The sequence below is a fragment of the Chinchilla lanigera genome, unplaced genomic scaffold (assembly GCF_000276665.1).
Source record: "Chinchilla lanigera isolate Chin_1 unplaced genomic scaffold, ChiLan1.0 scaffold00009, whole genome shotgun sequence".
Lineage (NCBI taxonomy): Eukaryota > Metazoa > Chordata > Mammalia > Rodentia > Chinchillidae > Chinchilla > Chinchilla lanigera.
In genome coordinates this window covers 7576405-7600010 of record NW_004955410.1, presented here as the reverse complement: position 1 = coordinate 7600010, position 23606 = coordinate 7576405, and the positions used below count along the sequence as shown (strand labels likewise).

The 23606-nt window shown below is 36.7% G+C and overlaps 1 protein-coding gene across 1 annotated transcript in view; it reads left to right on the top strand.

Moving 5' to 3' along the window:
- The first annotated feature begins 840 nt into the window (after positions 1-840).
- Ptpn12 (protein tyrosine phosphatase, non-receptor type 12) overlaps positions 841-23606 on the top strand; it is a 42888-nt gene continuing 20122 nt past the window's right edge. Inside the window, exons 1-10 of the mRNA XM_005377213.2 lie at positions 841-980; positions 6197-6273; positions 7967-8062; positions 9141-9179; positions 13233-13304; positions 15222-15281; positions 17045-17187; positions 20845-20911; positions 22868-22945; positions 23044-23142. Coding sequence (XP_005377270.1) covers positions 8039-8062; positions 9141-9179; positions 13233-13304; positions 15222-15281; positions 17045-17187; positions 20845-20911; positions 22868-22945; positions 23044-23142 — 582 coding nt within the window. The 5' untranslated portion in view covers positions 841-980; positions 6197-6273; positions 7967-8038. The remainder of the gene's footprint in view (positions 981-6196; positions 6274-7966; positions 8063-9140; positions 9180-13232; positions 13305-15221; positions 15282-17044; positions 17188-20844; positions 20912-22867; positions 22946-23043; positions 23143-23606) is intronic.

Below are 23606 nucleotides of genomic sequence, written 5' to 3'. Positions count from 1 at the left end.
AAATATCGGCATCACAAGCAAAAAATAAATAGAGGAAAAGACTTCTTTTTCGTTCCATTTGTATTTAATAATTTGTTGAAGTAGGAGAACCAGAATGCTTTCCATATGTCTTTAAGCCTGAAAGAAAGTAGGCCTCTTTGAAATTAAATTTTAGCAATGTAGTTGAGTAGAATTTAAACAATTCACAATGCCGACTTTCAGTTCTTCTGAAAGCAGGAAGTGTATTACTGACACACAGAAATATTCCAGCCCAAAGAACATCCCTAATGCCATATGTGGTAAGAATTTGTCACTAACCCACAAACCACTTCTGTAATGCAATGAATAAGCAGAATTGGTCTTTGTTGGACATTTCCAACCCAATATGAAAGAACCTTGTTTTGCAGCGTCTTATAAGTAATTATTAGGTTATGCCTTGAGGAGAGCCTGGCACATCATGGGTGTTCATGGTGTACTGAGAGAGGGAATAAAGAAACTGGTGCACAGTTCTTTTAGGCATGACTTTAAAACTTGGTTAGGTTATTGAGACCCTTAGAACAGAAGTTACCTGACTACATTAAAGAGTGAGGTAATATTCTGACTCAGCTTATTGCGATATCTTTAAATAAAGGTACTTACTTTTATTCTGGTTGTTCTCTTCATTGTCACTCATTTGGAATAAGTACTAATCTTATGTTTGCACTTATGCTAAAAGGAAACTGTCTTTTAGGTTATTAGTAAGAGGTGGGAAAAGTAAGAGCCAAGAACAAGAAGCAAATTAGTTACGAGGAAACGGGTCAGCAGATTTAATGAGGAGCTATTTGAGAGTCATTAACATTTTAAACATAACAATGTTTTGCTAAATGTGAATTTTATTTTCTTGTATTTTAAGCGATTAAGAAGATTGTCTACCAAATATAGGACAGAAAAGATATATCCCACAGCCACTGGAGAAAAAGAAGAGAATGTTAAGAAGAACAGATATAAGGACATACTGCCATGTAAGTTTGAAATGCCCTTGATGGAACAAATAGAAATGCAATTAGCCTTTTGTATCCTAACACCCTTTATCTTTCCTGAGTTTGATTGTTAAGGAGGTAGTAATTAACCTCTTTTTCAAGGTACACTACAACATAATCATTTGTAATTGTACTTGTTTTTCCTTTTGATACTGGTTTTTGTTGGTGTGTGGTTTTTTTGTTACGCATCAGAGTTGCTCTCATAGTAAATTGTTTTAAATACCAGAATTCCAGATGAGAGTATCTTTTAAAGACTCTTCATCCAAAGAAGCTAATTGTATTAAAATTTTTGTAAAATGCTAAAATTACTGGTTTGTTTGTTACCTGTTCACAATAAGAACCTTAACTTTGCATGAAGAAATGAACCCTAAGATGCCTCTGACCCTCATTTGTCAGCCATCCTCAGTATCTCTGAGCCCATGCTTAGAAAACATATCCTTGATAGGGGTTCCAAGAGGCTTTCTCCATTGCCAGATTCAGTGTTTTTTTAGCGTCATTCTTTTCTGTTAAGTATTTTGACACCGTTGGCCAGTATCTGTTTGTGAAATTCTCTTCTCCTATGGTCTCTGTCGTTTACATCATCTTCTCCCTCTCCTTTCTTCCCTCTGTTACTCACCAGTTTAATTATCTTCATCTTCCTCTTCCTGCAACATTGAGGATTGAATGCAGTGCCTGGCTCCTGCTAGGCAAGTGCACTACCACTGAGCTACATCCGCCACTTTTAAACTTTGAAACAGGGTCTTGCCGAATGTCTAGGCTGGTCTCGAACTTGAGATCCTCCTGCCTCAGCTCCCCAGGTAGCTGTAATTGCATGCAGGCAGCACCATTCCTGGCTGATCTTTCATTTCTCAGCTGTGGAATGTGTTAGCAGAGTTAACAAGTTGCAGCGTACGGTAATGATGAAGAGCTCTGGCAGGAAGTTCAAATCCTTGTTAGCTGTAAGATGTTGGTCTCATCCTCTGTGTCTGGGTTTCCTCATCTGTAAAATGGAGAAAATAATAATAGTTTGTAGGGTTATTTTTAGTGATAGATAGGTCTAAGGATTTTATATTAATCTAGCACAGTAACTGTACTCATTAGGGCTTTGCAAAACACCCCCCACTTTTCTTACCATCTGTTTGATGTTTCAGTCCATTCAGGCTGCTGTAACAAAAAAGTACTGTAAATTGTGTGACTTTCTAATGACAAAAATGTTTCTTACAGTGCTAGAGCCAGGGAAGTGCAAGGTCGTGGCACCAGCTGAACAGCCTGGCGCCTGGTCAGGGCCCCCCTTCCTGTGTGCTCTCCTGTGGGCTTGAGGGTACCAGTCACCTCCTAGTGCCCTGCCTCTCATGCTGTGGCAGAGGTTTCGGCATCGGTACAGGCATTTGGGAGGACGTGAGCATTTGGACCGTGGGACCAGGATTTGCCATGGGTTTCTGGACACTTCCTTGAGGGACAGATCATCTGGAGGTGGTGTTCTCTGGGATCAGATAGGTCGCTTTTCTGTCATCTAGGGAAAGAAGTCTTAAATGGCTCCAGGTTTTAGGTGTATACTATGGGCAGAAACAACACTGGCAAGAATCTCTGCCCTTGTGTAGTTTACATTCTAGTCTTGGTGGTAAACAGTAAGCACAAATTAGCATACATAGTCTGTTAGGTGATGATTAGTGCTATCGAGAATAATAAAGCAGGAGCCAGGGACCTGGGCAAAGCTGGGAATAGGAGAACAATTTTGAATAAAGGGGGAGGTTAGTGATAAGCTGTTAAGCTTGCCCCTGAAAAATAAAAGCACTGATTTACATTGTTTACTGATCTCTGGGATAAATGGGTTTTTATGGTAGTCATCACAGCAGAACTATGAGGCAGGTGCTAGTGTATGCCGTTCTACAGGTGGGACATCGAGATGCAGCGACTAAATGACTGCATAGCGTCAGTAGTTTGGAGTGAGAATTTAAGTGAAGGCAGTTGATACGCAAAACAGTGATTGTCAGAGTGAATGGTTTTCCCCTCAGAGTGTCAGTTGACTGTCGTATCTGGGGTTTAGAGGTGTGTAGAGTCTAGGGATAGTGCTACACGCCCAACAGTGCATGGATGCAGCCCGCCCACCTTAGTGTTCCGGAGGCTGAATGGCCTGTCCTGCAGCAGTGATGGCGAACCTTTTAGAGCTTTGATGAAAACCATCAGCCAGCTGCTGCTCTGAGCTCTTCATTATTGGGCTAGAGTCAAAAGTGACAGCCTTTTTTTCTTTAGAATATTTAAGATTTGAGAAGTTGATTTCCAATAAGCTTCCTATTTTGATTTGGCAAATCACATTGAAAGTAATTATATTTATAGATACATATTTACTTATTGTTAAAAATAATTTGCCAGTTTCCTTTGAGTGTTCAACATGTCCAGTATTTGCAAAAACATTTTTTAAATAATTCTGAGATCTGATTTGTATAATTCCATGACTTTTTTTTTTTTTTAGTAAATTTGTAAAGTTGTAAAGCAATTAGCATAATCCAGTTTCAGGACATTCCAAAACTCCCAAAAGATTTGTAGTCATCAGTATTAGTAATTGCTAATCTCTATTGCTAATCTGCTGTTTCTACAGGTTCTTTTTTAAAATTTAATACAGACATAATCATGCAATATGTAGTCTGTTGTGCCTGACTTTCATTTTTAGCATATTTTGGAGATCCAGTTGTGTTGATATATCAGTACTTTGTTCCTTTTTGTTGTTGAGGAATATTTCATTGTATGGATATACCACTTTTTTTAATCCATTCACCAGCTGATAATCATTACGAACAGTGCTGCTATAAGTATTTCCATATAAGTCTGTGGATGTGAGATTTTACTTACCTTAGATATATACTGGGAATTAAATTGTTGAATCTTTAGAAGCTTACAGTCTACTTCTTAAGAAGTTGCTAAGCTGTATTGCATAGTGGCTACTCCATTTTCTGTCTTCAGCGGTGACGGAAGGGGTGCAGCCTTTTCACATCCCCATCGTAACATACCCCATCAGGTTTTCATTTGGTTCTTTGTTTGAGGCTGCTTCTCAATATGTTGCCCAGACTGATCTGGAGCTCCTGCCTCAAGTGTTCCTTGCATATCAGCCTCTTGAACAGCTGGGGCTGCTAGGAGTGCACAGTATGCTGGCTTTGGAAGCTTTGATTATAGTTATTTAGTGGTTCTCATGGTTCTCATTTGTACCTTTTCTTATGCTATAAGCCATTTGTATTTCTTGGGTGAAATCTATTCAAATCATTTATACATTTAAAAATTGTTTTAAATCTTATTGAGTGGTAGGTTAGACATTGTGGTACACTTATGAGCCCAGCTACTCAGGAGGTTGAGGCTGGAGACTCACGAGTTGGAAGCCAGCCTGGGCAGTTTAGTGAGACCCGGTCTCAAAATAAAAAGGGCTAGGGAATGGAGCTCTGTAAAGCACCTCTGGGTTCAGTCCCCAGGACCACACCAAAAAAGAAAAAAATCTAAGTTGTAAGAGTCTTTGAACTGTCCTGGCTACAGACAGCACATTGAGGAAGTTCTGCACTATTTGATCTAGAGACGCCCCACCTTGTCTGCCAAAGCCAAGCTGTCCTTTAGAAGCCCTGAGTCTGGGTGCTCTGCCTAGTCCAATGTTCATTTCCCAGAGCTAAGACTTAATTAATAGCTCTGTTTCCTTGGAGGTGATTGTATTTATATCTTTTCTTTTTGTTGCCCCTGGTTGTTAATGTTTGTTCAGTACAGGGCAGGGGTACTGTTTTAGAGACTTGTGTGTGGCCAGTATTGATTTATCTTTTTGAATTTGGACTCTTGGGAGGTTATAGAGGCAGTCAGCAGAATTATGGAAAGGAAATTGTTTTTTCTTACATATTTAGATTTTTTTATGATTAATAACACCAGTGAAAACATTAAAATATATATATGTGCATGTGTTACATGACCAAAGTAATAATGATTTTAGAATTCCTAATAATATACTGTGCCCCTACGATATAAGGCCAGGGCTAGTATGTTTGTGCTTTAGAGTGTAAATGGGGAGTTTTCAATAAGAACTTACTGAATCAAACTTAGTGTATAATATAGACTGCCAAAAATCTTTTACTGTTTTAATTTACTTTCCCCATCTCCACCTGTTGAATTGGCAGTAGATGAAAGAAGACTGGCAAAAACATTAATTATTGCAGGTGGGTAGTAGATGTACGAGCATTCGTTACACAGTTCTATTTTGTATATGCTTTAGTTTTTTCATCTTAGAAAACTTTTTTTAAAAACACAAATTCCCAGCCTGCATGTAGCCAGCCTGCCATGCAGGCAGCCAGTCTGTCGTCTGAGAGCCACAGTTCTTCTTTGGATTCATGACAGCAGAAACATTTGTGGGGAATCCACTGGTAAGCCTGCTGCTTGCTGTACTCTGCTTTGAAATACTTCGACTAGAGACCGATGGGCTGTGTGAGTAAGAGGAAGTATTCTGGACCGCTTCTTACTGGCACATGGCAAGGAGAAGGTTTGTGTGGTTTTTTCACCATTGTTAGCATCAGTCTTAACAGCTGGATATTCTCATTTACCAGAAGCAGCAGGTTTTTGGGTGTGCACATTTCTTAAGGCAGATGGCATAGAAAGAGGGTAGGATATGTAGGATGAATGAAATAAATTAACAAAGCATTGATTAACATAGAAACATTTTCTTGTACACACAAGGTGCATAATTTTCATGAAGGGCCTGTGTGTCTTGTATATCTCCTCCTATAAATTTCTAGATGAGATTTCATCAAAAGTCATATGTTAGCAGAACTGGACCTTAGTACTGTCTATACAGTTTGGACCAAGGGAAAGTAAGTTATTCATTGTAGTTGACCCTTTCAGAGTTAAAAAAAAAAAAAAAAAAAAAAAGCTAGGGTATAGCTCAGTGGACAGCACTTGCCTGGCATGTGTGAGGTCCTCAGTTTGATACCAGGCACTGAGGCAGGGCGATGGCAGGTTTGAGGGCAGCCTGGGCAGCGTAGCAAGACCTTGTGTGAAAATAGAGCAATGGCAGCTGAGGATGTGGCCCCACAGCAAAGCACACACCTGATACGCACAATGCCCTGCCCTCCATTCCCGGTACTGCGAGGAAAAGGTAAACGTTCTGCGTGTCTTCTTAACCTTCCTTACCCTTCATTAGTAAGTTCATGAGTGCTAGCCTGATGTAACTAATGCAGTTTTTTTCCTTTTCCTTGTAGTTGATCACAGCAGAGTTAAGTTGACTTTAAAGACTCCTTCTCAAGATTCAGACTATATCAATGCAAATTTTATTAAGGTATGTATTTAAGTGATTTTTTTTTGTAATCTTAATTGCTTCTTATATACCAGTTTTAGTAAAGTTTTTTAAGTTGCCCAAGCATGGTTTTAACAGCAAAAGGAACAAAAAGACGATCACTGCCTTCACACATTTTCTTGTGCCTTCCTCCCATCCTCTATACTCGTATAGACATGCAGATTTTACTTAGTTTTGTGATTGCAAAAATGCTTTTCTGTTTTGTTTCTTCTTTTCCATTGAAGGCCTGTAAATACTCCTTGTTATAACTTCATCTTCTAAATGACCTCTTGAATTTAGCAATACGAATGCACATAGTCATACCCTGTTGTTGAACCATGTAGCTTGTTTCCATTTTTTTCTTGAAAGCAGTTATCACAGAAAATCTTTGTTCTAGTGAATAGTTTTTTAGGATAAATGAGTAGGGCTGTATTTACTGGGAAATACCAATTTAAAATTATAGAGCATAACAGACATTTAAGAATTGTTACTACTATATTTTAAGTGATAAATCACATCCAAGTTTAAATACAGTTGTTTTGTTTTGTTCTGTTTTTTTGAGACAGGGTCTCATTATGTATTCAGGCTGTCCTTCAGCTCAATATGTAGCCCAGGATGGCCTTGACCTCCTGCTGTAGCAGTCCTCCCCAGTGCTTGGATTACAGGCATGCACCACCATACCTGGCTTTAAATATACTCTTTTAAAGATAAAGTTGGTTACCCTTTGACCAAAGTAGGCAAGTTATTATACAGTTATTAATAGAAAATGACATTACAAAGTGCACTTGTTTAGCTAAATGAAAGGCTCTAATTTGTTCTGTAAGCTCTTTGATTGGTAATCTAATTATACAATAGTACTATTTCAAGTTATATTTAATGTTTAAGCATCACAAAATTTTTTACAATGTTGACAAAATTGTTGGGTATTAATAGTTTATGTGTTAAAGTCAGTACTGTCTTCGTCAATATTGAACAGTCATGGTTGCAAAAATTTTTTGTAGGTAGTTCATTATAATTGCAGTAAAAGCCAAAATTAATAGATTAAACAAAAACTACTAAATAGGTAGTTCACTATTTTAAGTGTTGTCAACATTCACATTCTTTTATAAGGACGTGTTAAAAGTTCTAGTTTTTAATTGTGTTTAATGACACTGATTCACTGTATGACTCAGTTTCTGTACCAGTGTTTATCTTAGTCCACGGTCATATCTGGTCTATTCTTGGGTTTCTTATTTAAAAGCTTCATAGTAGGAGTTCAGTAAACTTAAAGTTGAGTAAATAGATAATGAAAGGTAGCCATGGAAGAAAGTAGTTAAGAAGAAACTGTGAACTGATTGAAATATTCTTTTTAGAATCAGCGCCTGCTTTTATATTCTTCTCCTGTCAGCTTTGTTGACTAGGTATTAGGACTTTTGTTTTTAATTCTTAGGTAAGTAATATTTTTTCAATAGTATAAAGGTGTCCTTAAATATGAATTTGTAAACATGTCTAATAAACTCAAAAAAATAGTAACAGTTACCAGAAGCTGAAGTGAATTGATGTATTTTTGCCATGTTTTTATGTAGTATGAAGAAAAATTATTTTAAAATGCTTTAGATAAAAACACTATCACTAATAAGTTTGAAATGTTAAAATTTAGATAACAAGTATTTGTGGTAATCATTATAAATGTGAAATTTACTTTTAACCATTTTAGGGTGTCTATGGGCCGAAAGCGTATGTGGCAACCCAAGGACCTTTAGCAAATACAGTAATAGATTTTTGGAGGATGATATGGGAGTACAATGTTGTAGTAAGTACTTCACATTTCATAATACATTTTGAGAAGTTTTATGTAATGACATAGGGTGTTCACTGACTAAGGAAGGAGAGGACATTTCGGCCATGGTACTATGTTTAGTTATTGCTAACGTTTACAAAGTAGACAAAACTGATTTCTTGGATGTCTCATTAAATTCTGACGGACCAGTCTCAGTATTGGAAGAAGAGAGTATGGTAGTAATTTAAACCTTGCCCTAAGTTGGTGACTGATGAGACAGTCACCAAATAACTTTAAAAAGGCAGGAAATAGTGTTTTTCGGGTCAGTGAAATGCTTGTCAGTGCACTTACGTTCTTCACGTTTTTCTAGTCTGAGCCCCTTGTGAGTCCCTTCGGGCAGTGAGCACATAGCTATAAATTATTGGGTGACGTGTAAGAGAAAGTGTGCGGCGGCCTCCCCCCTCCCCCAAGACCTCAGTTAGGAGCGTATCAAAGTGTGGGCAGTTCAGTTCCCTGCTCCCCCTGGATGAGGGGAACAGTGTTGCGAGGTTTGGAAGCAAGGAAGTGAGTAAGTTGGGACACTGCAAAGAGCCACCCTGTTCTGCTTTGTACTCTTGGAACCAAAGCATTTGCCTGCTGGTGCTGTTGGTTGCGTGGAGATGGAAAATCAGAAACAAGGAGTTCTTACTCTTCTGTTGAGGACGCTGCAGTAGGTTTCTTTCCGTGGAAACCTAGTGAGTCCAGAAATACAGTAATTCTAAAGATACGTTTAAAGACAATGTTAAGTTTAATGCATTTAAATTTTAGACAGCACTACTAAATTATTTTGCATAATCAGTATTGACTAAAAAGCACTGTTTAATTAGGTAAATATTCTAAAATGGAGTTTTAATATCATTTCAAAAGTCAAATTAAGCCACATTAATTGGACTCCCATTTATTGCTGTATAGTTAGCCCTTATTTAAAAGATATGCTTTTGATATTAAAATGACTTTTTCAGGTAGGTCATGTGTATTTTTCTACAGGGTGAAAGTATTTCCTGAGATTTCATATTTTGATTGCGTTGTTTTTGAATGATACGTGCTTTACTCTGCCCCTTCACCTTTTCAGATTATTGTAATGGCTTGCCGGGAATTCGAGATGGGCAGGGTACGTACACCTATTCATAGTTTTTCATCTTTACAGTTAGATTAGCCTCTTACTTTCTTAGGATAGCTAGCCTAAAGCCAAGTAATTAAAGCAATTACTTTTTTGTGTTATGCTATTGCTTTTATGTGATACAAAGAATAAAATAATCTCTAAAGCAAATAATTTTTAAACATTTTCTAAGTATGTTTTATGATATAATTAAAATAATTTGGTATTGCTACTTAGTAGTCTTCAAATATTTTGCAGTGTTAAGTAGAACACCAGTTATGGACTAAAGTAGAGAAATATTTTAAAAATAGGAATAAAATTAAACAAGTGAGAATGTGTTAAATACTGTAAATCTCTTTATCACCAATTTATACCTTGAATATTCTGATTATACCCCTATGAAAATACCAATATCTTGTTTGTTTTTTCTATCTTCAAAGCTTAGATAAGAAAATTCCTCACTCTGATTTTCTTTTAATCTGATACTGTGTGTAAGTTAATTTTAAAATATAGAAACCATAGTGTCATTTCTGAAGTCTTCTTAGGAAATAATATGTTTATTTAAAACTAGGTACTTAAGTAAAACTTCAAATGTGGCCTTCTGTAAACATAGGACACACATGTGAAGTGCAAGTTATGTACAGATTTTATTTTATTTGAGGTTTTGTTGCAATGTAGTTTGTTAGTAAACTAAAAATCATTTTTAAGAGGTAAAAATTCTTAAAGCTACATTTCAGTAATGGATATGTTACAAAAAAGAAGTTACTCTGCCTTTTAGTTATGTGGAATGTTATATAAATAATTGGGAAACATTTTAACATAATTTCTGTTACTTGATCCTCCTGAACTATACTGTATACACATTAGATAATACTGGACAGAAAATGAACAGTCTGAAGTTAGGAAATATACTTTAGGAATTAACAATAAAACCATTCAGGTATTGTTAGCATGCACTGTTACTATTAATTGGTTGCATTAGGAAATTTAAATTTTACTCAGCTTATATTAGGTTACTGTGAAGGTTTAGGACTTTTTCTTTTCATTCTGTTAATGAGCTCATTATTTTTCAGGGGTAACACTGCCTGATGAAAAATTAAGTTATACTGAGTGTAGTTTCTTGAAGGAAAGATTTTGTGATTTTTAGTGTTTTGTTAGTACCAAGTGAGGAGCTCTTTTTTTTAAAAAAAATTTTAAAAATAAAAGGAGGAAAACATTAACAGACAGACAACCTTTTACAAAATAGCAAAAGAACAATACAGACAATACAGAGTTACAAACAAAGTAGTAGGAAATTAACAATGCTTGTTGTATTACATATTGATATCTTCAAAGGGGTTTCTCATGAAAACAGACATGCAATACTGATCAATTAAGGACTCATTGACAGTTTCTTTCAGCAAAGAAGTAGAAGACAGTAGAACAACTATGTTAACTATCCTGTATACACATACATACAAAATTTCTCCTTCTTTCCCTTCTCCCAAGTGAGGAGCTCTTGTCTGAAGTGAGGTGTGGTGACACATGCCTGTGATACTCTGGGAGGCTGAGGCAGGAGGATTGAAAGTTTGAGCCCAGCTTGAGTAATTTAATGATTGAGCCAAAGGGCTAGGAATTAGCCCAGTGCAAAGGCTGTGGATTCAACTGCCATATCCATCACAAAAGGAGGGAGGGAGGGAGAGAGAGAGAGAGAGAGAAAGGAAAGGAGAGGGAGAGGGAGAGAGAGAGGTATTGATCTCCCTCTGGTCTGAAATGTTTGGAACCAAAAGCGTTAGAGTTTGGAGTTTTTCAGATATTGAAATAATTGCCTAAACTTTGCCAGCTGAACAACCTACAGAATCTGAAACCTTTGAGCACCAGCTCAAAAATCTTTGACTTTTAGAGCATTTCTGGTTTCAGACTTTCGGATTAGCAGTTCTCAGCCTGTACTAGATTTTGAGTAAAGACTTATAATTTATTGGCTGATCTGACCTTGAATGTGACCTAACAGAAAGAGCAGAGATGAGGACCCAGGGAAATCTACTCTTCCTCAGCACTTTGACCATGCTGTGGTCTGCTGTTGCAGCCTCAGGGTCCCATCTCCACGTGAATGTGCACCTTGCAGAATGGCAGGTTGTGCATCTATGATATTTGGCACAGAACTTTGGTATCAGGTGTTACTAGTTTTATACCACCAATATAACTCTCAGCTGAGTCAGCGGCATATTATCCATACAGCTTTCCATTCCTGCCTAATGTAATCTCCCACAACTTGTTTTCTGTTTAATTTAAAAGATTAAAACCTTACCAAATAGAGGATCAAAGTATAAAAATAAAAAAAAAACAATTCTCTAAACAATTTCATTTCATTTTTTTAAAACTGCTAGGAAAGGAGTTTGGGGAGGTAATCTGTGACTTCATTAAGTGTCTAGAACATTAATGTCTAGTTTATTGCCATATATTCAGTATAGTCAACTTATAGTTCATTCAGTTCATAAGTGTAAATGACTCCACTTACTATTTTTGGAACTATGAGAATTTAATTTAAAACTCATGCTGGGTATGGTGGCCCATGCCCGTAATCCCAGCACTCAGGAGGCTGAGGCAGGAGAATCACTGTGAGTTTGAGGCCAGCCTGGGCTACAAAGTGAGTTCAAGGCCAGCCTGAACTACATGGTGAAACCCTGTCTCAAAAAAAAGAAAAGAAATTCATGAACTGTGGTTAGGAGGAAGAATTTCTGCTGTGGTTTTTTAGTAGGGTGACTAGATAATAGTAGTGTACTATATATTTCAGGAAGCTAAAAGAAAAGATTTTATAATTTTTTATCATAAAAATGATAAATGAGTCGATGGGTATATTTAACCTCATTTAAACATTACACATGTATACATCTATTGAAGTATCATGTTACCCCACTTAACACATACAATATTTTATTTATCAATTAAACTTAATTCATGAATTGATATAGTTTTTACTGCTAGAATGTATATTTTAAGCTAGATGGTAAATTATAAGCTTTCATTTTATTGGATCTTCATAAAAATTGCATCATTTCCTAGAACGAGAAATCACCACATGCTGTGTATTCTATCAGGTTAGGCTTTTTATTCACTTACCTACTTTTCGAAATCAAGGGGATTGGTGTTAGAAACCAATGAAAATTGTGTTGCACTATTCCTGTACCAATTTGAAAAGGGAAGGAAAGATGGGAAACTGCTTATACTTGTAATCTCAAATAAAATTGGATAGCTAAAATACTACATTATACTTAGGATTTGTTACGTCACTAGAACATTTGAAATACACTCTTAATTAGTACACAAAATAATCCTATAAAATATAGGTTATTGTTCCTTTTTTATTAGTATTTTGTTTATTTATTTATTTATTTTGGTTTTTCTCCGGTACCGGGAACCGAACTCACGACCTTGCGCTTGCCAGGCAGCCGCTTTGCCGCTGAGCTAAATCCCCAGCCCCTTTATTAGTATTTTGGAGATATCTCTATATGTAATTCAGACTGGCCTTGAGCTCACTGGTATCCTATGCTGACCTCAAACTCAGAGATCCTCCTGATTCAGCCTTCCTGAGTATTGGGATTATAGGCATGTGGCACCATGCTTGGCTTTATTGTTCCTATTTTTACAGATAAAGAATTAGCAGCCAATAAAACAGTAAAACTTATACTTGGAGAATTCTTCTGATACCAAGCAAAATATTCTCTTTCCACTGTGTTCTGGAATTTACACTTCATGGGAATTTAGCCAGGGCGCTAGAGATTGTCACATTAGAGCATTAAAACTTGTGCTGGACCTCTGTCTCCTTAATGGACCTCCATGTGCTGGCTACTTATTGAAAGCACTTTTTCTTTTTTAAAGGGAGAAATCTGGTGTACCCCGGAAACATAGGAGGTAGTGGCAGACAGTTTACACACTGTTACTCATTAAGTTTTCAGAACCAACCTTAGTGAGGACCCAGTGACTGAGCATTAATGATACTAGAATACGGCTTATTTATCGCTGCTAGTTCCTTGCCTGCTAATCTCAGGAAAACACAAAATTTTACCTTTTTTTCTTTGACAACAGAAAAAATGTGAGCGCTATTGGCCTTTGTATGGGGAAGACCCTATAACGTTTGCACCATTTAAAATTTCTTGTGTAAGTACCTATTTTTGTTACATTGTTTAAAAATTACATTGCAATGTGGTACAAACCCAAGTGTCTTACAATTCTATATAAACCTACATTAACTTATAATAAATAATAGTAATGTTTATTTATCTACTTTGAAATTTAAATGCTTTGGGACTTTTAATAAATGCATAACTTCACTGTATTGTACATCAATTTTTGTGTTAGCCTTTGATGGTAATTATGTATATATGAGTAAACAGTAACTGTGTGCTTTGAATGATTTATTTGGAAATTGGTGTATTTATTTCAAATCAGAAAAATGAGAAAGACCTTATGACTGAAGCACAGCATGTAATGTTAACCATTCATATCTGTTATCTTTTCCCAAGTTGTTACAATTATGTGAAAATTTTACTTCTTCTTGGATGTTAATATTGATCCATAATGGAAGATAATTTGATAATGAAACTTAAAATGTACATCTTATACTTTCGATGATCTCTGGAAATGAATTCAAGCTCAAAAATTTATGCAGGAGAGATCAGAGAAAATGAATTTAAAAACAAGAAAGAAAGGGGAAAAACAGAATAAGAGGACATACAAAAGTAAAATCCTAGTGAGCCAAGCATTGGGATAATTTTCTTTAGGTGCCAGATGATACCATCTTTCTTAAACACCTACACAAAATAATATTTTATTTTTCAACTGAGAAGCCATGATTGAGCACCTATGAAATGAAACAATTTCCCTGTATTGGTGAGGACTCTTCAGAGAAATAGAACCAGTAAGATAGGTGTGTAGGGGTAATGGAAGAGTACTGTGTGCAAGGAGTTTTATTTTAAGCAATTGGCTCGCGAAATTAAGGAGGCTGGCAAGCCCAGATCCTGCTGGGTGGGGGATGAGGGCGATGCTGCCGGTGCAGTCCAAGGCTGGAAGCCGGCAGGCCCAGAGAGCTAATGCTCCCTCCGCAGCAGCAGGTGCAGAACTGGGAAGGGCTGATGCTATGGATGGACAAAGGGCCTGGGTAATCGCTCTTGCTGTGGGAGGCTGGGCCTTCGGTTTACTCAGACCTGCAGGTGATTGGACGGGACCCGTCATTGTGAAGAATACTCTACTCTATTCAAAGCCATGAGTCTACATGTCCAAGTCACCTAAAAAACTCCCTCATAGAAGTACACAGAATAACACACTCCCCAGGCTCTCTATAGCCTGACCAACCTGATGCACAAAGTTAACTGTTGAATTTTCTGTCCCAGAATTGCCTTTGTCTTTCTCTTCTTTTTTTTTTTTTTCTCGGTACCGGGAATCAAACTCACCACCTTGTGCTTGCCAGGCAGGCGCTGTGCCACTGAGCTAAATTCTCAGCCTTGTCTTTCTCTTCTATAAAACAGAATATATTTTTTGTTATTCTACTTGTCATCAGTGGATTCCAGATCTCATTTATAATTTTCATATTTTTATTTCAAAGCTTCTGAATTCCTCTGATGTGTATACATACCTAAAGTTAGTGCTTCCTGTGTTGATATCGAAAAGAATTCAAGCTGCATTAGGCTGTCTACTTTATAAATGCAATGTGATTTTTTTATTGTTGAAACTAAAATCAACTTGAACTCTTTGGATTTAATATGCAGTAAATACTCAGGGGCTCTGGTTAGAATGTGCTCATTTTGACATGTGGAGGGTTAAGTTGGGGGATAGGTTTTTTTGGTGACCTTACAGTGAGCCTCATTCCCAGGTGTCTCTACCAGCCTCCTTGTTGTGCTGGTGATTGAACTGAGGCCCTCTACCACTGAGGCAAGCACTCAACCCTTGAACTGTATACCCGCTTATAAAGAAGGGATTTTAAAGTTTAATGTTATATTATGGACTTCAAGTATTTTGTTTTGATATATGTATGTTTTTTGTTTTAATGTTTTCACTTACAACATTTCTTGTCTTTAGGAAGATGAGCAGGCAAGACCAGATTACTTCATTAGGACACTGTTACTTGAATTTCAAAATGTAAGTACTTTCTATTAGACACTCTCTAAGAATAGTTTTCGAAGAGAAGATATACAAAGAGTATTCTTTCTTCTATAGTTAAGGAAATTTGTGAATGGTTTTAGTTAGATAAAATAATGAAGAAATTCAGAGGATAGTGTTTTATTTAGTGTATGAGCCTTATGCTTATCCAGTTGCACAATAATAAATCGTAATTTATTTAAAGAAGCTTTCCCTGAGTTACATTTGTTATACTTGGTATAATTATGCTTTCTTGCTACAAATTGTTTTCCTCTGTTGCAGCAAGCAGATTTTAGTATTATTTACATAATTGTTACTCACCTTTACTAGTTTATAATATTTTAGGATGAAACAGGTCACCTTCCAAGCCAAATCTTCATTCAGATATGTATTATTTTTCTTGAGGCTGTTGACTTCAGCATTTCAGAGTTACTAAAAAATGATAATTTCTGTAGGATAGAATGGAGGAAAAGTCTATTGGTCGTTGGAAAAATGCCTCCCAGCTGTCTCATCTTTGTTTTTAGTATCTTAACTTTTGGGTCATTATAAGTAGCATCCTGAAATAATGCCTTAAAAGACCTTGTTCCTTCCTGTTCATTAGTGGATAGTTCCAGTACTTCCAACCTGCAGCTTTAACATGTCCTTTCAGCTGAGTGAGTTAGTGTACTTCGGTTGCTTTTTTCCATCTCTGAGTACCTTACTGAACTGTGGTCCGTCGGGAAAATCAGCAGTAGGACAGCCGCTCCCCTGCATCCCATAGCAGGGTGTGCAGAGGCTTTGAGACGTGAAGTGGTCACCTGCAGGACTCAGGAAATGGCTTGTATAGTTTGGCCCAGATTCTAAGCCCTGTTGTTTCTACTAACTCCTAGAATAACAGTTCTCAGAACATTTTCTGACATCATTTTGTGACTTCTTTACACTCTTAAAGATTACTGGTGCTCTCAGAGAGCTTTTATTTATGTGGGTTATATCTTTTAAGATTGACTGCAATTGAAATTAAAATTGAGAAAAGCTTTAAAGACAGGAATATACCAGCATGTCTTCTACTAGCCTGTTAAAGGAAAAGGTAAATAGCACCTTGGTGGTATTCCAAAAATAGTTTAAAATTCACATTTCCCCACTTTCACCCCTAAGTATTGAGAAGTCACAAGGACCTACACAGACCATAGTTTGAGAACTGATCTATATTAATTAATAAGACAAATGGGTTGAGGTTGGATACATTGGTTTCTGGGTTCTTTTTTAGTTTAATATTTTCTTGGTCTATGTAATAGTGTGGATGAATTAGCGTACATAGTGTTATGGTAACAGGAATATTCAAGAGGTAGGGCCACCTGAGTTGGATCCCACATTTGTCATCTCCTCTGGCAGTTTATGCAGATTATTTAATCTTTCTGTCTCAGTTTCCTTATCAATACTACCTTCCTCAGGGAGAGTAAAATAAACTGTCACATGTGGAGCCATTGACATCAGTAATTAGCATGTGTGATAAGCAATTAAAAAATACAAGCTGTCATTTATTTGCGTTTTTCCTTTTAAGATAATGTTGAACACCTCACAAATATCTTGTAAATGACAACTGAATGAAATGTAGTTTTTAAATTTACAAATGTAGCCAGGCATGGTGACTCCTGCCTGAAATCCCAGCACTGAGGAGGCTGAGGCAGAAAGGCCCGCCTGAACCGCGTATCGAGACCCTGCCTCAAAAAAAAAAAATTATAAATGGTACTTTCATGGATACTGATTTTCTACTTTTTATGAAGGAATCTCGTAGGCTGTATCAGTTTCATTATGTGAACTGGCCTGACCATGATGTCCCTTCATCATTTGACTCCATCCTGGATATGATAAGCTTAATGAGGAAGTACCAAGAGCACGAAGACGTGCCAATTTGTATTCACTGCAGGTACGAAAGAGTTTTCCACGTGTATGGATACAGTACTTAAAGTATGATGTAAATTCAGTAAGTTTTTATTTCTGAGTCAATATGATGTGAACTTAGATCTTTCATATTTATCCTAAACTGCTCCTAGCCTTATTATAGTATATTTAAAACTACAGCCTTAAATTGATGTCATCTAATCTGATTGATAGACTGTGTAAATTTACCATTACAACAGCATTTATTTCAAAAGGCTCCTCTCGCGGTAGGGAGCTGTAGCTGTACTCTGCTGTACCAGTTTAGCCTCGTTCTTCGCTCTGCCATTCAGCGTCAGTTTAGTAGTATTCTCGGTATTAATCACAAGCAAAAACAAAGACTTACAAACATTTTTATGTGGGTGGAGGTCTTATGAATCAGACATTACTGTTTTTTCCTAAGGAGATTAAAGCTTGCATTAAGAATAAAATGAAATTAATAATTTTTCAACTCAGTTTCTCAGATAAAATGGTGAGGCAATTTTTTGTGATACTGGCATTATATCATTGGTGTCAGATTTTTTTAATACATTTAGATATGTATGTATATATTGATCTAAGACACCCCTGGCTTTAAGACACACTGTTACTTTATGTACATTAAAATGAGAAGTTATTGCCATTTTCAAGGGGAAGAGATTGTTTGACAAGTCTTTGACATGAGATGTACTAATTTCAGAGCTGTTGCCATGTAAATTAAAAAGTGCGTTTTAGAATTGATGAAGAACTCAAATGCTGTTTCCATTCCTGAAAACATCAGGTTCCACGTTTGCAGCATTGCCTGTCATATCATGAAATTGTATTTTATGGCTACTGAAATGTAGATAGAGCAGGAAGCTATCATTCTTACAGCAAGGTAATATAAACTATTGATACACATTTACTAAGATATCATTATTAAATTATGCTTTATAGCAAGATTATTTTAGGGATTACCTGAGGCTGGATGATTACTGGCTTCCTTGTTTAAAGTATTTATATATAATATGTAGAAATTGTTTCATTGATTGAGTTAATGTTTGAAATTCAGCTGTTCTTTGCAGATTAGTTGCATGTAAGCAATTATGTAAACCTCTGCCTTTGGCTTTTGGGAATATGAATCTGAGACTTCATTTGAGGGGGCTGCTATAGCTAATTTTACATGCATGGAGCAGAGTAGAGGTTAATTCTGTTACATATTTTATCTAAAATAAAACAGCATTAAGGTAGCCAACTGTTCTTAATTGAGTATTTTGGGTTACTTCTGCTCTCTGGTTATTTTTCTAACACATAAGCCACTTGATCCTGCTTATAATGAAAAGCAAGCAAGCATTCCAGTCCCTTTCCTTTTTTTAAGGTCAGGGAAATTGAGGATGAGCATTCTGGCTGATCAGTCATAATTCCTGTATGATCTTGGCTCTTTAGATATTGCCACTCTTTTATTCCCTGTCTTACCTGACAGCTTCTCTACTCCAATGGGCTTCCAGATTGTGGCCTGTAACTGTTCAAAGGGGGAACTCATTGTTGCCATCTTTAACAAGCTTAAGAAAGTGGACAGCCTCATTTGGATGGCTCTTTTTCCTCAAGGAATTTAGTAAGGAATGAGACACAAAACTATACTAAACAAAAATACAGGAGCCAATTTGACTTCACTTTTTTAAAAGCTAAATTTATTGTGGCTTCAGGAATGTAAGGAAATGTAAAAAATTGAACTAGTCATGAAAATATTAAATGTTTGCAGTAGCTTTGGGATGTATAATGTAGGATGTTTTAAAACCTAATTTTTGGAATTTTATTAGATGTCTTAGTGTATGGGTTGCTAAATAGTATAGAGCTACCTGAATGCTGAGGCAATTTTTATGGTCTTAAATTTTTAATTTATATTAGTTTCTTGTAAAGACTTTATAATCATTGTAGTTAGTCCATAAAACTTTCATGAGTTTATCTTTCAAGGTACTTGTACCTACTACCAGTTTGTTACACAAACTAAATAAAAATGTTTAGACAGAGAAATTTACTGATTATTTAAACAGTCACAAATTTTTATTTTTTTATTTTTTTATTTTTTTGGTGTGGGGAATCAGACTCAGGACATAGCACTTGCCAGGCAGGTGCTGTACCACTGAGCTCCCCGGCCCCTGCAATTTTTCTTACTTTTCTTTAAATAGAGAGGTAGCTCTAACTTGCAATCCTCCTGCATCAGCCCCTCAAAGTGCTGGTATATCAGACTTGTGCACCATGCCTGGCTAACAGGGCTGCTTTTTATTTGTGGCCTAGGAAATTGACTTGCTAGTAGAGATTTGGAAATCAGCCAACAACCTGGTCAATTAAAATAAATTTTTCCATAATTAATCCGGTGATTAGTTGACCAGTGAATTAAATAGTTAGCTTGTTCGGGAGGAAAAGTATGTCACTGTAGAAAATAAATTGCTTTGTTTTGACTTCTTTGCAAGTCAGTCAGTGTTATTTGCTGGTACTACTTTCCATCATTGGTATTTAGTCAGTGAGTATAGTTCATAAGTCTGTTTCAGTAGGAACATTTTGGATTTTTAAAAATGCATCATTGAATATTTTTAATAGTTTGTCAACTACAATGACTTAGAAAGCACATCGACAAAAAAGAGAAAGGAAATTATTTTTCCACTAGTAATGACCATTGTTAAAGCTTTAGGTTGTACCCTTTCATTGTACAGATAGTGTATACCATATTTTTAAAAGAATATTTCTGCATTTTCTATACTATGACTGTACTACTTTATATTTAACATGTATTTACTTCTGATTTTGGCTGTTTTAAACAGCAGTTCATATGCTCACTATCTAACCTCTTATATGACTAATGTAATGTTTACTATTAAGAGCTTTTAAAAGTCGTACTAATAATTAGGTTGCTTATAAGTACTGCTTGTCAGAATTACTAGGTTACATGTTTAAGAAACTACTGATAGTAAGAAAAATTTCAAAATACGCCCTAAAATACAACTTCTTCTGCCTAAAAATGACTCCTGTGATGCCTGGAGCATGTTTTCATTGCTCACCAAAGCCACATCAGCATCTCTGCTCTCGGCGCAGCACTGGTGCTGCCGCACAGCACCTGGCGGTGGCTGTCTCCACCTCCGCCTCCCGTGTTGCGGAGGGAAGTGCTGGCTGTCTCCCGGCCCGCTCCAGAACACAAGTCACCCTAAACAGAGAATGTGTGTGTCTCTGGAGCGTCTCGTAAGCTCCACAGTTTCCCGAGGTAGAATTAGGCTTCCAAAGTAAACCCTCAAAATAATTGAGTCACCTGTAGACGTTTCTTGAATTAGATTTTAAAAAGATATAAACACTGTTAACGATGATGTCATGTGTGTATTTTATAATTTGTTTACTAAATGAGTAGAATATTTTGTTTCTTAAATAATCTTTCAAGCCAGGTGTGGTGGCGCACATCCTGTAGTACCAGCACTCACAAAGCTGAGGCAGGAGGATCAGTGAGTTCAAGGCCAGCCTGGGCTACATAGTGAGTTCGAGGCCAGCCTGAACTACATAGGCAGACCCTGTCTCCTAAATACATACATACATACATAAATAAATAAATTTATTTTCGTTACTGAATGTTAACATGTCCGTTCATGTTTATTTTTTTGTCATAAATATCAAATTGTTCTTTCAAACTTTATACCCTTAGTGCAGGCTGTGGAAGAACAGGTGCCATTTGTGCGATCGATTATACCTGGAATTTACTAAAAGCTGGGGTAAGAATAATTTTTATGTAGAATTATGTCCAGCTGATCTGTTGGAATTTCAAGCTTAATTGCACAGAATGATAGCATGCCTTTTGCATTACATGTTACTTTTTCAGAATTAGTTTTTCCATGTAAGAAGATTTGAAAAGGTAGCTGGGTGTGGTGGCGCATGCCTGTAATCCCAACACTCAGGAGGCTGAGGCAGGAGGATTGTTTCCAGTTCAAGGCCAGCCTGGGCTATCTAGAGTTCAAGACCAGCCTGAACTACGTAGGAAGACCCTGTCTCCAATATACGTATAAATGCAGCACATTTCCTTGAGTTGATGTATTGGACAGGTTCTGTTCTGGGGGAATGAGTGCCTGCCTTAGGGATGTGAACTTAGACCTTTCATATTTACCCTTGGTTTAAGTGTACCATGTTCAATAAATATTTACTCCCTACTGGAGATGCTATAGTGCAGGGGTTACAAATACCAACTGGAGCCAAACTGTGCATATTAAAGTTCTGCCTCTATCATTTAGCACCTGTAGGACTTTAGTTTGTTATTACTTTGCATTACTGTTAGTGTTAGGGTTGTTGTTTCTACCACAAGTGTTTCTAGTAAATTGTACTTGATTCAGTGGAAGATACAAAGATAAGTAGGCACAGCACTCCATCCTGCTACAGATTTGAGAAACACAGGTTTCTTCATTGTATGTGTATTTGGTTCTTTTGTTAATTCTATAATGCATTAATTTTCTGTGCATTATGGACATGCTTTTAATCCTTTATAGATTAACAGTTTCTCAGTCTGTGTTTTGCAAGAATAAAGTCAGTGCTGTGTTTAGTTTATCTCATCCTTTTTGTTTCTTCCCCCATCTTTCCCTATTTGCCTGCCATGTATTCCACACCCTCCCCACCCCCCGGTAATATTTTTTTTAAATAGTGCCTTAAGAAGTCCCCTGAGCTTAAATTTTACTGTTGTATCATTCAAAATCTACAATTCCATGAACATTTTTCAGTGAAAATTTTAATTAAGATTTTGCCGTTGATTTAAAAAAAATTTTGTCATTGACCATAAAAGTCAAAGACTAAAACTGGTATGGGAAGAGGCATTTAAATGAATGCAACCCAACAAAATTTTGAAAGTTTCTTCAGAATTTTGAAATGTTCAGAACATTCCAAAAGTTGTGTATTTTGATCATAGTCTCCATTTGATTGAATTTGTCTTTAACATTAATATAACCTTACGTCTTAGGTGTGAGCTGATGGGAAACTCTCTTGTTGTCTATAAAGACTTCAAAGCAGTAAACTTGCAAATCATTTTCAATTCTTCTTATCATTCCAAAATACTCTTCACCAAGTTCTAGTAGTTCTCCTTCAGTAAACCTCAACCAGCTTCTCCTCTGTTTATTTGCATCTTTTTGATGGAAAAATTAGCAGAATATCAGGATATACTCACGGCAAGATTGCCTGTTGATAGTCACAGTTCCAAATGGACAGGAATTGTCTAAGTTGTTTCACACCCGTTCGTTCCCTGAAGATGAAGCCTGTGGTGTCTGTATTCTTACCTAGCTCCTATAATGGTTCATGACAGAGCCAGGCCAGGAGACGCTGGCCTGGGGAGGAAGTCAAACCTTTCTTACATTTCCAGTGTGATCCCAGATACCTTTTTTCTTCTGCCCTTCCCCTTCCCATCAAGTTTTTATCCACAAGAAATTCTCAACTCCCTAGATAAGTTGTACGTTGAGTCTGCCATGCATGTGTGTATTTCTTTCACTTTCTGTTTGTCACACATCCGGCTCCCCAGCTTTCCAGCTGAGGGTCAAGCTGGCTTTGTGTCCACAGTGCCGCACAGTGTCTGATACATGGCAGGTGGTGCAGGAGATGTTTGCAGGTGTCTAGCCTGAAAAGTTGATGAGTATTTTGCTGTTTTCTTGATGTTGTCCAAAATTGATGTGTCTATACTAAATTCTTTGTTTTAGAAAATACCAGAGGAATTTAATGTATTTAATTTAATACAAGAAATGAGAACACAAAGGCATTCTGCAGTTCAAACAAAGGTATAGTTGTTTATTTCACTTTCTGAGTGATGTTTCTATATTAAATGCTTCCTTGTTTTATTTAAATCTTTACCATTTGTCATTTATCTTCCTAATAGGAGCAATATGAACTTGTTCATAGAGCTATTGCACAACTGTTTGAAAAACAACTACAATTGTATGAAATTCATGGAACCCAGAAGATTACTGGTGAAGGGGTAGGTTTTCTAGACCTGTGAATCATTTTACTTTTGAAAAAGATGTGGTATTCAGTTTAACTGTTAAATTGGTTTTAACAGGAGATTATCCATATCAACTACTATTTTTATCTAACCTATATTAACTCACTGCTTCCAGTTTTTGTCTCTAGTGTGATGGATTTTTAATGATTCCAATACAAATTAAATGACGTAAATGAGGCAGGAGGAAAAGTGTAAGATAAATAGGTGTCTCATTAAGAAAAGATCTTGGGGGTGCTGGGGATTTAGCTCAGTGGCACAGCGCCTGCCTGGCAAGCGCAAGGTCATGAGTTTGATTCCTGGTACCGGAAAAAAAAAGCAAAAAAAAAAAAGAAAAGATCTTGGGGCTGGGGATTTAGCTCAGCGATGCAGTGCTTGCCTGGCACACGCAAGGTTTTGAATTCGATTCCCGGTACGGGGCAGCGGGGGGGGGGGGGAGATCT